At 42.9% G+C, this 13,358-nt stretch overlaps 3 protein-coding genes across 4 annotated transcripts; 2 read left to right on the top strand and 1 right to left on the bottom strand.

The window, feature by feature from the left end:
• Positions 1 to 2,983: 2,983 nt before the first annotated feature.
• Positions 2,984 to 5,791, bottom strand: LOC128306865 (negative elongation factor D). Of its 2 annotated transcripts, none has more exons than XM_053044498.1 (4): positions 5,726 to 5,791; positions 5,221 to 5,378; positions 4,434 to 5,158; positions 2,984 to 4,363 (listed from the first exon to the last, which is right to left on the bottom strand). In XM_053044498.1, the coding sequence occupies exons 2-4, from the start codon at positions 5,353 to 5,355 to the stop codon at positions 3,400 to 3,402; spliced, it is 1,824 nt and encodes a 607-aa protein (XP_052900458.1). In that variant the 5' UTR covers positions 5,356 to 5,378; positions 5,726 to 5,791; the 3' UTR covers positions 2,984 to 3,399. The 2 variants fall into 2 exon arrangements, with proteins under 2 accessions (XP_052900458.1, XP_052900457.1); XM_053044497.1 differs by having other exon boundaries at positions 5,221 to 5,399; positions 5,726 to 5,748.
• Positions 5,792 to 6,193: 402 nt separating this feature from the next.
• LOC128306887 (synaptobrevin homolog YKT6) lies at positions 6,194 to 8,184 on the top strand. The gene is made up of 2 exons (XM_053044525.1): positions 6,194 to 6,715; positions 6,799 to 8,184. The coding sequence occupies exons 1-2, from the start codon at positions 6,591 to 6,593 to the stop codon at positions 7,274 to 7,276; spliced, it is 603 nt and encodes a 200-aa protein (XP_052900485.1). The 5' UTR covers positions 6,194 to 6,590; the 3' UTR covers positions 7,277 to 8,184.
• Positions 8,185 to 8,895: 711 nt separating this feature from the next.
• On the top strand, positions 8,896 to 12,030 carry LOC128306795 (protein GPR107). The gene is made up of 8 exons (XM_053044410.1): positions 8,896 to 9,040; positions 9,109 to 9,219; positions 9,293 to 9,438; positions 9,522 to 9,801; positions 9,876 to 10,264; positions 10,360 to 10,750; positions 10,833 to 11,002; positions 11,099 to 12,030. Exons 1-8 carry the CDS (start codon positions 8,939 to 8,941, stop codon positions 11,253 to 11,255), a joined length of 1,746 nt encoding a protein of 581 aa, XP_052900370.1. The 5' UTR covers positions 8,896 to 8,938; the 3' UTR covers positions 11,256 to 12,030.
• The last annotated feature ends 1,328 nt before the right edge of the window (positions 12,031 to 13,358 follow it).

The following is a 13,358-nucleotide window of genomic DNA, read 5'->3' as shown; positions in this document are numbered from 1 at the left end:
AGTGTGAGCAATAAAGTTATTTATAACAAAAAAAAAACATATTTCTAGCCTGATTATCCTCTAGATATTGAAGCAATGCCTTACATACCTCAGGATTTCTCAGGATAATCAACAATAATGGACAATGCAAAGTTCGAATAATGCTCGACGTACTTCATATGTCCGAAACTCAATCATTCTATTCATCCTCGTAAATGAATCGGTTTTGGCCTTATCGTTCTTCCGTCCAAACACTTCCCACCCCGGGCGCCCGGTAACAATGGCCGCTTATGGTGGATATCGACACCGAAATGTACGATTATAAACCTTATCACGTTCGTAGCGTGGCCCCCGTAACGGGTAGGGCAGGAGATTAGATAACTCTGGCCCCTCGGTGAATTGGCGAAAAACCTTGCGCACCTCAGATCTGTGTTGCAATGGGTGGAATGGTGATCCAGTGAATCACCGCACTGCACCCCGCATGATCGATGGCCGATAATTTCCCAATGCGCCCAATTGGGTTCTCACTTCGGGGTCGGAAATGGCCTCATCCTCATGATCACGGTTCCAACAGTGGGTATACATGTGTTTAATCTGAAGACGGGTTTGTATAGTAATACCTGCTAGGCGAAGGCTTTACTATGTTCATATATATATATATAGCGTGATACTTACCATGATCTAGGAAGGATTTGATCTGTACTCTGAATTGAACTTTGGGCACACTTGTCCGTGTAAGTTTGATTGGTTAGATGCTTCCGTCGGTGTGTCGTCGCACGTCATCGATGGGGTTTTGTTGAGGGGACAATCGGTGCCACAGCACCGTGGTGCACGTTCGTTCGGATCACCTCGTTATCTGCCTTGAATTTGAATATCACTCTAAAAGTTATACCACACCGTTGGGACCGTTTTGACTGAACCATCTAATATCGGAGGAGGTACGTCAATTCCGCCTGCACGTTCGAAAAAACAAACACCTTTCGCAACTTCCTGTTGCTCACGCCATGACGTCCTAACGCGCCAATGGGGCCGCCCGCGCACGTACTCACACGCTACCACAACCGTACGAAGACTGGATCACTCGCGAAGTGCCGCGGCACTGCCTTGCGCAAAGCTACCGGAGCCAACGCAGCGAGCCGAGGCTCTCGGTATCTTTGTACCCGCGACTCGCCGGAACAGCAACCAATCGTCCTGTATCAGTGCTGCTGCTCATCCATGTGTTTCAGGAGTACCGGGATACGTAAAAAAAAATCCACGTAGCTCTGCATTTACGGGACAAGCTGAGTAAACGAGACGGAACCAGAATGGGGTTTGGACACACCGCAGGAGAAGCGTCTGCACACACGGTTTGGCGCTTTTCGACAGCCCCACTAGCACATGCCGGCATCCAGATATCGTGCTGGGGCGCTAGAAAAGTAGTGGTGCACACGAACCAATTTGTCGCGTTCAGCGTGGTAAGGTCATCTAACAAACGCGCATCTCGTCTCGCAGCTATACCTCAATATTTGTTAGGCGCGCAATGTCTCTGTATAGCTGGTGTATGTGTGTAATGCGAGGTGTTCCAATCACAGAAGAAGTGGTAGGGTGCGAACGATTGTCACCACACACCAAAAATGTGCAAAACCGTATCAATCGGATCACGATTGATAAGGGCGTCTCTGGTGCGAGACGTACCATTATCGGAAGCTTCCTCATTCGCATGTGTTTGTGCCGGACCGCACGCGTCAATATATCGGTGTTGTCCAATATCAGTTGAGAAATCAAAGTCGTCCAATTTCCTGCAAACTTTATCCACTATCTTCCCATTACATTCTTTAACCCAATAATTCGCACGCTTAAAGATCTTTCCATAGTCTCATGTTTACTCGGCCGGTTTCGCGATCAACAAATTTGTTATCTAAGTTGTTTGTTACAGCGACATATGTTTCCTCTTGGGTGGTTCTTTGTGTGGTCGTTAAAAATCAATTGATCCATCAATAAATTCTGAGGTTTATTTTGAGCGTCAAACCTTTAAAATCACAGATATCGTATTGCTCAATTAACCAAATCACACTGCCTTATCGATTGTGTGGCTATACTTTTCTTATTTCTGTGACGTTTGACTTCTCTGCACTTAGTTTATTCAACTATTCAGGCGAGTTTTAGAAAGGTTACATTAAAATAAATTAAAAACAAATGCTTTATATGACAAAAATTGGTAATTTCGACCAATTTTCCATCGCTTAGATTTTGTGCTATAAACTAACTCAGCTGTAGAATTTCCAAAAACCGCGTATCTCCGAATACCACGTATAAGAGGAACCGCGTCACTCTGGAACGGCCTGTACTCGGAGCAACACCGTAAGCACCATATTCTTTGGCTTCGGTTTTCGTTTATATCGCGATGATACTTTCGAATGGCTTACCGCTCTCATAATTCACACCAGAATTAATATCCGTAACTGACCATTTTATTCAATTCATGCTCAGTTCTGATTTACTTACCAACTCAATATATACATTTACACTCTGTGTTGAAAAACTATCCTTTTGAATTAGCAACTGCGCATTGATCTATGTTGGTTTAAAGACTGTTCCGATAATTAGAAATAGTTTTTCATTGCGAAATAATTGAACACACACTACATATTTGGGATGGTTTCTTTCTAAAAACTCGTTGAATGTTTTTCATCTATTCTAATTTTGCGTTTACGTGTTTTTTTTAATGTTTTGCTTTACACTATTCAAAGTGCAGTAGATGGTGTTTTCATCTTTTAATTTTATTACTTTTGGTCAATCTTAAGGGTTTCACACACTCCTTAATACAGTATTCTTGCTCGTGCATGAATTCCCCGTATTCATGCTTGTCAAACAAATTGTTTCCAATGGAAATTTGTCAAAAATTCGTTTGCTTTACTGAACACCTTCTAGGGTTATTTTCGAATGCGTTCTGTCCTGAACTCTAAATTCGGTCTGGACACTCACATCTTCTCACTTGGCCAATTTTCCAAAAAAAAAAAAAACTATTGATGAATTCGCGTATGTGTATAATCCATTTTCTACATTCTTGGTTTGAAAATTGTACCAAATTTTAATTTATTCTATATCTCATACGTGTATTTATGATTATCAGAACATCCTATGGTATAGTTAGCGTTCTCTGGACGCTTCTTTCAAGCGTATTCTTCTCTTATTTCGCTCCGTTGAGTGCATTCATTTTTAGCAAAACCTTTTCTAGGTAGAATCAATCAAATGCGATTTGACGAGCCTAGTCCATGCTAAAGTTGCCTACCATTACTGAAATCTCGCAATAGGGCGCTTCGTACAAGAGTACAAGCAACCCTTGTGCCCTAGCTTAGTGCCTAGCTATACATGAAATTAGACTATTGAAATCATAGCCTTACAATACCCTGTACATTGAAGCTGTACATTTTCTTTTTCCTATAGCGTCGTGTAGTGTGCCTTGCAGTGTACTATAAACTCCGACACTGGATCGTTATCACCTTCACCGCGCATTGAACCAGTAATTTCCTCGTTTTCCACCATCGGGAGGAACAGTTGAACGAACTCGCTCGAGTACGGGTGCGTTACGGTTTCGAGCACCTCCGTCACAAAGTACCTTATCAGTGAAATGTCCGTGTCGCCCTTCGTGCAACACTGGCTGATGTATTTCACCACCGGAACGACACATCCACGAGCCAACAGATTCACCATCCTATCAAGCAGCATTTTTTTCAATTCCAGCTGCACCAATATCTCCAGCTCGTCCTGTTTCGACTCAAACAACCGCACCAGCAGCCGCAAAATTTGGTCGTGTAGCGACGAATGCACACATGCCACTTCGTCCAATAAAGCGAGATGTAGCGGGCAGCTCTCGGTGCATAGTTTGAAGTAGGAAGGCTCAGTGACGGTGTTCTCCACCCAACGGATTACGCCCACTCCAACCACCGGAAACCGGATGCAGCTGTACAGGGTAGAGATATCCGGAATCAGTTCGCTCGAGCCACGACTCACGTTGCATATCGCGTGGACCTTCTCGATGGCAATGATCGTTGCCTTCAGTTCATCCTTGTTCAGTACCCGGTGCCCTTTTGGTTGCCCTTTCTTCGACGGTATCTCGCATACGCTTGCCGCGTATCCGAGCAGATAGATGTACTTCGATTTGTGCTCCTGGTTAATCTTCACTCCAACCTTGAACAGCGAATCGACGAGCAGGTCAAGAAACTGTGGATTGCGGATCAAATCGATGGGAGGCGGTTCAGGGGAAGTGTAGTTGCGATACAGCACAGTTATATCTGCTGGGTTGAGTGTGTTGCGTGACAGCATCGATGTAAGCGCCTCGCATGCTTGAGGATGACGAGAAGAACCATTCAAAGCCATCGTGATTGGCGTTACGTTGTGATTGCTAAAACAGAAAAAAAAATCATATACAATTTTCCATAAGCAAAATGTACAACTATTACTGAATAACATACTTCTTCAGCGCATATTTGGTAATTTCTTGTGAAAGACGTTTCATGATGAATCCACCCTTGGGTTCCTGTGACAGCACTTGTATCAGCACCTGGCTGTACAGGTACGTGTGCTGTCCGTGGCATACCATCTTTGCCACCTCTTCAATAGCGCTCTGCCAGTCCTCTGGATGACTCAGAAACTTGGCGATGGCCGTCTTTAGCACGCGTGAAAACACTTCTATTTGCTGAGCGGCGGTCGAAATTGAAGTAATCTCACTTTGGAATCCGGCATCCGATATCAACTTAATGGTAAAGTTCAACATTAAACATTCCGGATATTCTTCCGCCAGGCGGTATATTAACGAGCGCCAGGTATGATGTTCTATCATCTCCGTCAACCAACCGGGTGTTTCGCCCTCTTCGGTGAAAATTTTGTCCGCCTTCTTTGGATCAAACGTCTTCAGAATCATGTCTTTCAGATGGTTTTCTACCATCGCCTGTACGTCAGTCACGCCCACACCAGCCATGATAAGCCACTCGGCGAGGAGGTTTGCCATTTGAGCTACTGCCGCATAGTTCGATGATAACTGATCGATTACATGCTCCGGAGTGCCACCAGCTTGGAAGTAACGCTTCAGCTGGCCAAAGATTCCCGGCTCCATTATATAGTCCACACTCGCGAACCGCTGCAGACAATCATTTAGCACCGCTTTTGGGTTTTCCGACGGTTCTTCATGGTTTTCCCCCTGAAAAGCCATATGATGTAAACCAGCATATCATTTAGTTTCAGAACCGTTTACCTACATACCTCCTCTTTGGGTGCATTACTCCGTGCTGGATTATTGTTCCACGCATCATCTTCGAACTCTTGTTTCATTCCGGGGGTAACGTTTTGTGCGGGTTTCAATCCAAAATTGTCCTTCGGCTCTCGTTCTTCCTTCATTGTACAGGTGTTTGTACAAGTCTCTGTTTGAAAGTAAAAACAGACTACTCGAAGTTAGCTTTCTGAATAACGTGCTAATTCTTCTATCGCTTCTACATAAACGGAGCGTAGTACGATTCCAGCACAACATGTTACGTTACAAATTAAATACCAGAAACAATCACGTTGTCGTCTAAAGAATTAAATGACGCCAAGCATAGACATCTTGCTGGTGGTTGCACCCTCTCACTGAAGCATCATTCTATATATTTAAAACACCTGCTGTCAGCATTCTTTTTCTGGATGAAACAACTTGTTAAAAATGCAAGCCTAGTGAACTGATTTTTACCAAATTTGTTATGTCCTATTTGCCAGGGAACAGCATTATTACCTGAAATAAGCCGTATGCTGCGAAACGATAGAAACACGCACGAAGTACTGCCAAACTTGCTTGGTTTCAACAACACCACAATATTGGCGTGGTATGGAACAAGCTTTCAAAGCACAGTGGGAAACAAGATTTAAACGGACGAGTGAAATGGCAGATTCCCAAGGAACAAAATTTGTGTTATGTTTTATTTGTGTACTTTTATGTTTAAAAAAAATATTACCTTTTTTATGGACATGGTAATTGGAAGATTGCTTTATATTGTTCGTATCGTAATTCAAGATTTATTTTTAACAATGATCATAATAATATCTACGTTCACAAAGCAGATACGATAAATGTGAAAAATGAAACGAAGTCAAATGTCAAATGGTCCCTCCCCTGCCAGCTGTCAAATGCTGCCAATTGACGATTGGTCAAAGTGTGCGAATGCGTGTGTTTGTGTTTGCTTTGTACGCTTTACTTTAGGTGGTAGCAGGAAACGATCATAACAGATTGAAAGTTCGATTTTCCATCTCGTAGCCTTAGAGCTACAGTTTTCATAGGTGCATACGGAAACATTCTCTGAAACGGAAGACTTCTTCGAGATACTTTGCTATCGGAGAGTGGGTTTAGCGTAACATTGCGTGGAAGGCCAGTAGTTTTCCTATCATTCCATCAATACTGAAAGACCAGAAATTCCATCCAACAAAAAAAACAAACAAACACTTACTTCTACTCACTTGCAAATCGAACAGCAGCTTTTGCCCTCGTAGCCCTGTGATCTCAATTAAACCGATTGTTTAAACCGCTCAGCGAAGCAACTACGAGGCGTAAGACGAAATTATCGACGTCGAAGGTCTCTGCCCAAACTTGTGAAGCATACAAAATGGTGAAACTATACGCCCTTAGTGTCTTTTACAAAGCCCCAACCGAGGCACGTCTGCTGAAATCGGCCTATGATTTGCAAAGCTTTTCCTTCTTTCAGCGTGGATCGGTACAGGAATTCATCAGGTAAGGTTACCTACATTAGTATTCATAAGCGATGAAAGATTATCCAGTAGTAATGTATTCTGGAACCGCTATTATGGAAACAGTTTTGCCAGCAAAACGCTCGTCGAAAGAACACAGGCCGCAACCCGGCAATCGGTGAAACAAGATGTGTACATGTGCCACGTATATGTCCGGGCCGACAATTTGGCCGCCGTGCTGATAGCGGACCATGAATATCCGCAACGGGTCGGACACACGTTGCTAACGAAGGTGCTGGATGACTTTACCGCCAAGGTAGGCGCAGAACTTTGGCCCGTGACGACAAACGAATCGGCGATACAGTTCGGAACACTGCCGGCCACGCTCAGCAAATATCAGGACCCACGGGAAGCCGACGCACTAACGCGCATGCAGGAGGACTTGGACGAAACGAAGATCATTCTGCGTAACACGATAGACGCAGTCCTGGACCGGGGTGAGAAGCTGGACGATCTGGTGTACAAGTCGGAGTCCCTGTCGATACAGAGCAAAGCATTCTACAAGACGGCTAAGAAGACTAATTCGTGCTGCAACTTTGCCTAGACATCGAGCCCCCTTTTCCAGATTGCAGCGTCATATGCATCCACGGCCATAGCGCCTTTTGTGCTGAAACCCACCTGAGTGTGTGTGTCTGTGAGCGTCAGAGAGGGTACGAAACAGCTGCCAGGTGCCAGGGGTTATGCAGTATGGTTTTTTGAAGCTAGTTTTAATTTGTTTTAAAACCAGCTTATTTTTTATTTACGACACGTATCGATATCGAACGAGACATTCGTTTATCTTAGCGACCTTAACGATGCTCTTATTGAAACATTCATTAAGATATCGTTAGAATCCACTGCAGCCAAAGTGCTTCACACGAAACAAGAAAGGGGTCTAAAAATTTATTAGAATGCAATTAAGCACATCACATTTCAATGGCTTTTGTTCCAATATATTGAACGAATGTGGTATAAAACGGGTGTCGCTTAACCTTATGATTTAGCATTGTATTAAATTTGCTTCACTGTAAACCAAATGTAATTCATTCAAGTTCCACATCGATAAGTTGAATTGAATGCTTCGCATCGCGTCGCTTTTTTTAGAAAAGGAATGCTTTTGTCTGCCGGTTACAGAAACGCTTTCAGTAAACGATGGCAATAACTTATTGATGAATTGGTATTGCATAGGGCCCGTTGATTGAAACTAAAGATTACTGGGACGAGTAGGTAATGCAGGTTGTTTTAAATATGATCAAACGCGAAAAAAGTCCCGACTACGTTAACCATCAATGTTGATAAGGTGTACAACTGTTATTATACCTATAACTTATAAAAAATATAACACTGAATATTCAATATTGGCGAGCATGATGTAAAGTGTGAATAAAATGTATTCTCCTGTATATCGGAGGATCATGCGTATGATCCTTTTATTGAATTTGCTTTTATTTTCAAAGGGTTGCTATTAACAAAATGTAAACTAGCATAGTTACCGCCTACGTTGATTCCATTTAGCGAACATAAACTACAAGATGAGTTGCGCCATGACAGATGAGCAGAAGGTGAGAAGAAATGCACGAGAAGTGAGATAAACAGCGTTCGCAGTGAATAACTGTGAAAACAAATAAATAAAATACGTTTTCTTTTTAATTAAGCGGAAAATATTAATTGCTGAATATTTTTATTGTAATTCGATTAACAGCCTTGATTGAGGCTTGGAGCTTTTATTTTTTTGGTAATTCTTCTAATTTGTACATTTGGCATTCTCACCTCAGTGAAATCGATCAACACGGGCACACAAGTTGGTTGGCATCGCGATGCAACGAAACGTCAACGCAATGATTTTCACTGTTTAGATGTGTTTATGCTGTGTTCCTAGTGAAAACTGAGATATTTTCTTATATTTTGCTCTTGTTTTATTCCTAGCCCGGGAACAATTTTGTGGCGGAGCAAAACTGCTGTTCTGGTCATCATTGTTGAATAGGCAAGTTACAATTTACGATATATCGTGGCTTGATGCCAGGGAGTCTCTCCTTTTGCACCTTGATGTTTTTCTTTTAGTCATGATTGAGAAGTGTGGACAGTGTAAAATTTACTGTGTAAACTTTACCCTTCCTACAGTGGGTATGAATATTTACGTATAAGTGATTGATTGGGGCTTCTTGCAACAGTGGCACGGTAGCACGTAATCGTTTGGTGCACATTTCAACAACGTAATCCAGGAAAAATGAGCCGGAGATGGACCGGCCTACTGATGACCGTGGCGGTTCTGATCGTTGCATTGCTCGTGACGGTAACGGTTGCAAGGCGACATCACTTGGAAGTTCGGGTAAATATACATACCAGAAAACAATATCAGAACGTAACCGTTTTAAACAAATATTCCCCTGCTCTCAGGATGATTTCCGACGGTACATTTTGCTCAGTACGTTTGGGTTTTATGCAGGTGGCGTACTGGATGTGCGAGTGTCACACTTTCGTGTAGATCCCGGTACAGAAGAGAACATGGTATGCATGGACGATAAAGAGGGTAAACTATTACATGCTTTTCATTTGCATTATTTGTCATTACTTTAAACAGTTTGGTCTTTCGCTCGACAAAACAATGTCTGATTCGATGAACCCGTATTTGGATTCGCATCAGGACAAGTGCATTCTCACCGAACCAGTCGCTGTTCAAAGTAATGGACCTATTGTGTTCTTTAAGATGGATCTTAAACAGAATGTGTGAGTAGGAGATGGCGTGCACGAGAAAAGAAAACACGCAAATTGATTTAATTACTGTTCTTTTATCCATCAATCGATTACAGTGTGCATGTTAGTTGCTCCAAGGACTGGCAGAATATTCACCTGTACAAAGACCGCAGTGGTGTGCCAGCACTGCGCTCGAAGCGTCAGTCGTTCGCCCAAGTCAGCGATTCTAAGATGGTGTATATGCAACGCCGTCGCCGGGCTGTATATCATGTACCAGAGTCCAATGATTTTGCTCCAGCAGTGGCAGAAACTGCCGATGTGGCAACAGTCTGTAGTAAGCTAACACTGCCGCTGGAAGTAAAAAAAGACGATATGTTCAAGTACTACAGCTTTAATGTGAGTGTAAATTGGTTGGAAACCCACATACGCAATGTAATGCAATGTTTTACATCATTTTCTTTCCATTACAGTTTGCCATATACGTTGCTACGAAGAAAGAGGAAGGGCTGTATAATCTATATTTTCACAGTTGTCCAAACTACTCGCCGAACAGTCTGTACGAGCTGAATTTTAACGTCGATATTGAGGAAAATAACAGTGGCAACTTTCTATCGGCTGGTGAGATGCCGTTGCCGGCACTTTACTTCATGATGTCCGTACTGTTTTTCCTCTCCGGACTGTTTTGGGTGTTTATACTGCGTAAAAGTAAACATCCGTTATTCAAAATACACTACCTAATGGGTGTGCTGGTATTCCTTAAGTCGCTGTCGTTAATGTTCCACGCGATTAACTACCATTTTATAGAAGTGCAGGGTGAACACGTGGAAGCTTGGGCTATACTATACTACATCACACATCTGTAAGTGTGCATATATATACATAACCTCCAGAATATGTATTTGTTTAATCGATTAATCGATATTATACTCTCTTGTTTTACACTCTCGTCTGCAGACTCAAGGGTGCGGTGTTGATCATCACCATAGTACTCATTGGCACCGGGTGGACATTCATCAAGCACATACTGGCGGACAAGGATAAGAAACTTTTCATGATCGTCATACCGTTGCAGGTGCTTGCCAATGTGGCTGAGATTATTATTGCCGAAAGCGATGAGGGCGACAAGGAGTATAGCACCTGGCGGGATATATTCATGCTAGTCGATTTGCTGTGCTGCGGTGCGATCCTGTTTCCCGTCGTATGGTCAATCCGGCATCTGCAAGAGGCGGCCGGTACGGACGGTAAAGCGGCTATCAATTTGCGCAAGCTCAAACTGTTCCGCCAGTTCTACATCATGATCGTATGCTACATATACTTTACACGCATTATTGTAATTCTGCTGAAGGTATTTTTTGTTGCTGTTTGAGTAGCATATATGTTGGAGAATATTATACGTAAACTATCTATTACTTTTGTTGCATTTGTAGATAACCGTTGCATTCCAGTACGCTTGGCTGGATGAAATGTTCAAGGAGATGGCCACTTACGTGTTCTTCGTGCTGACCGGGTACAAATTCCGACCCGTTTCGCAGCATCCCTACTTTTCCGTGCATGGTGAGGATCTCGACGATGACGACGACGATGGTGAAGTAGAAATGTAAGTAGAAGTAATAATCTTTCACCGTTTTACCGGTAACTTTCTTCACCTTTCACTGTATTTTTGCTCCATTTCTGTTTGTTTTTCGTCACACAGCCTCACACAATCAGGGTTGAGTGATGGCATCAGCAAGATCACCAATCGATCCCAACCATCGTTCACTATTGCGCCTGGTGCAACGCTGGTGGAATCGCATGAAGAAGAACGAGAGAATTTGATCAGCAAGCGGGAATCATCCCACGAGTACGATTAGACAGGAGGCTTATCCGTCGAAAAGATGCAAAATGAATGAGACGTGCTGAGGGAAGTCGATTGAGTGGACAGATCTGGAACTGTACGTGTAGCAAATTTTCTTCCGCATATTAGGTTTTTAGCATGCGCAAGTCCTCACGAACGTTTCAGCGCTGTAGACAAACATAGGACAATTTTGAGCTTGGTACGATTTGATCATTTCTACGCTATGTGTGATGTTTTGCTAATTGATCACACATCGGGAAAACTTATCAAAGAAAATTAGCAGTCAAAACATAGATTCTTGTATAGGAAACTTGCGCGCTAAGGTGAAACGAACGTCACAATTTCCATACATTGCTTTCCTCTGTACGCAGGACTGACTATCTAGTTATGAGTTAATTAAAAATCAAAGAAAGCCAGAAACAGCAGCCGTAGACCTCTTTCTGGTAGTTGTGCCGCTATAGAAGAAGAATATCTACACTAGTTGATCTAAAATTCCAAAACCGATATAAGTTGCTACAGTTTGTAATATTTCTTGGCCGAGTGCGCGGTTCACAAGTTTGCGCCTGTTGGAAATATACGCATAGACGTACCTATTCGCGTTCGATTGCAATACAAGCGGTGATAATGATGCAGCTATTTCGCAACTAAAGATAGATATTACTTTTTTCCAACGATATGACGTGCGAACGCATCCAAAGTCAGGCGTGTAGCAATAGTTGAATCATCTGTTTTCTGTAACCTCAAACTGAAGAAAATCTAAACTTTCCAAATAAACACTCTCCGTGAATGAATCCGTGCTGTGATCTGGCGCCCTCGTCACTGTTTGCTGGCGTGCTTGAAAGTGGTAGCAGCGCAGTCTAGGATGAATTGGTGTAGATTTTAAAAGGACCACAACATATTAAATGATAATTTAACGTAACAATGAAACGCATACCGATAGGATGGTAAATAACGCTGCACTCTTATAAGGTTAGAATTGCAACCCGTACAACGGCGGAAGGACAAATATAAAGGAAATCCTAGACATACATACATACGTGTAAGCTAAATAAACCACCATAAATGATAAATATAGTTTAAGTAATTCAGATTACGAACCATTGGTTGTGCTCAGTGGAAATGGGGCCTCTAATTTTAAAAACGATGAATTGGGGGGCATTGAGGCCCTTGAAATAAGGCAAAGCTAAAGGCGCCGTAAGAAGGGGCTTCTGAACTCACTTTAAATCATCCCACGGGTAGTTCGCGGTCAAATTTCTCCACAGGCCTCTTGTGGTACCCTTCGGGGCCCCCTCTAGCATAAGGAGAGGGGGTCTATGTGTACACCTTTAACTACTACACACATTTTTTGGGGCCTCCAACACGGCGAGACCCTAGGCGACCACCTGTTCCGTCTACCGTTTGATCCGCCGTTGATCCCTTTTCTCAACTCAACCACGAATCCGAAGATCGAACTATTAAATAAACTTTTAATAAACACACAAAAACACTGTCCACAAAATACTTCATAGAAACACGTATGTACGTAAAAGCGTTTAGAAGAAAGCATCAGTCGTCCTTACATATTATGCAGTGCATCTCAGTCGTCATTGCATATTATTTTGAAGCGCTTTTCCTTTCGTCGAAGTCTCCGCGCATGCGATCGGACACGCCAGAAGCGACCGGTTTCGTGATTTCTGACACCAAGAGAGCATCCACGAAAGGAGATAACATCAATCTGATCCGCACAAGGCTCCGCCATGTTTGTACATGATATATTGATATCGCTTATCATTCGCTCACGTTATCATTCGCTGTGATGCTTTTGATCAATTAGAGATCTTCTACGATTGGCTATTAGTTACACATATTATCAAACAAGGGAGAGCGATCGGTAGAGTAAATAGCTCAGGTACTGTGGGGAGAATCCTGCGTCTCGTCTCAGCGCGACGGATCAAGCCCTATGATCACTAGAGGGAAGGGTACGGTTATATGAAGTGATACCACCCGGTACGGAAATTTGTGCTAGCTCTTCGTTTGGATGGTCTCTTGGTGTCCGAAACCAAAAATTTCACCGTTTCTGAGCGTTTTCGACGGACGGCGCAAAATACGAAAAGGATGTGTGTGGGCCCCCAACACGGCG

This window comes from Anopheles moucheti, chromosome X, assembly GCF_943734755.1.
Source record: "Anopheles moucheti chromosome X, idAnoMoucSN_F20_07, whole genome shotgun sequence".
Classification (NCBI taxonomy): domain Eukaryota; kingdom Metazoa; phylum Arthropoda; class Insecta; order Diptera; family Culicidae; genus Anopheles; species Anopheles moucheti.
Note: the sequence above shows the minus strand (reverse complement) of the source record. Positions and strands in the feature narration are given on the sequence as shown.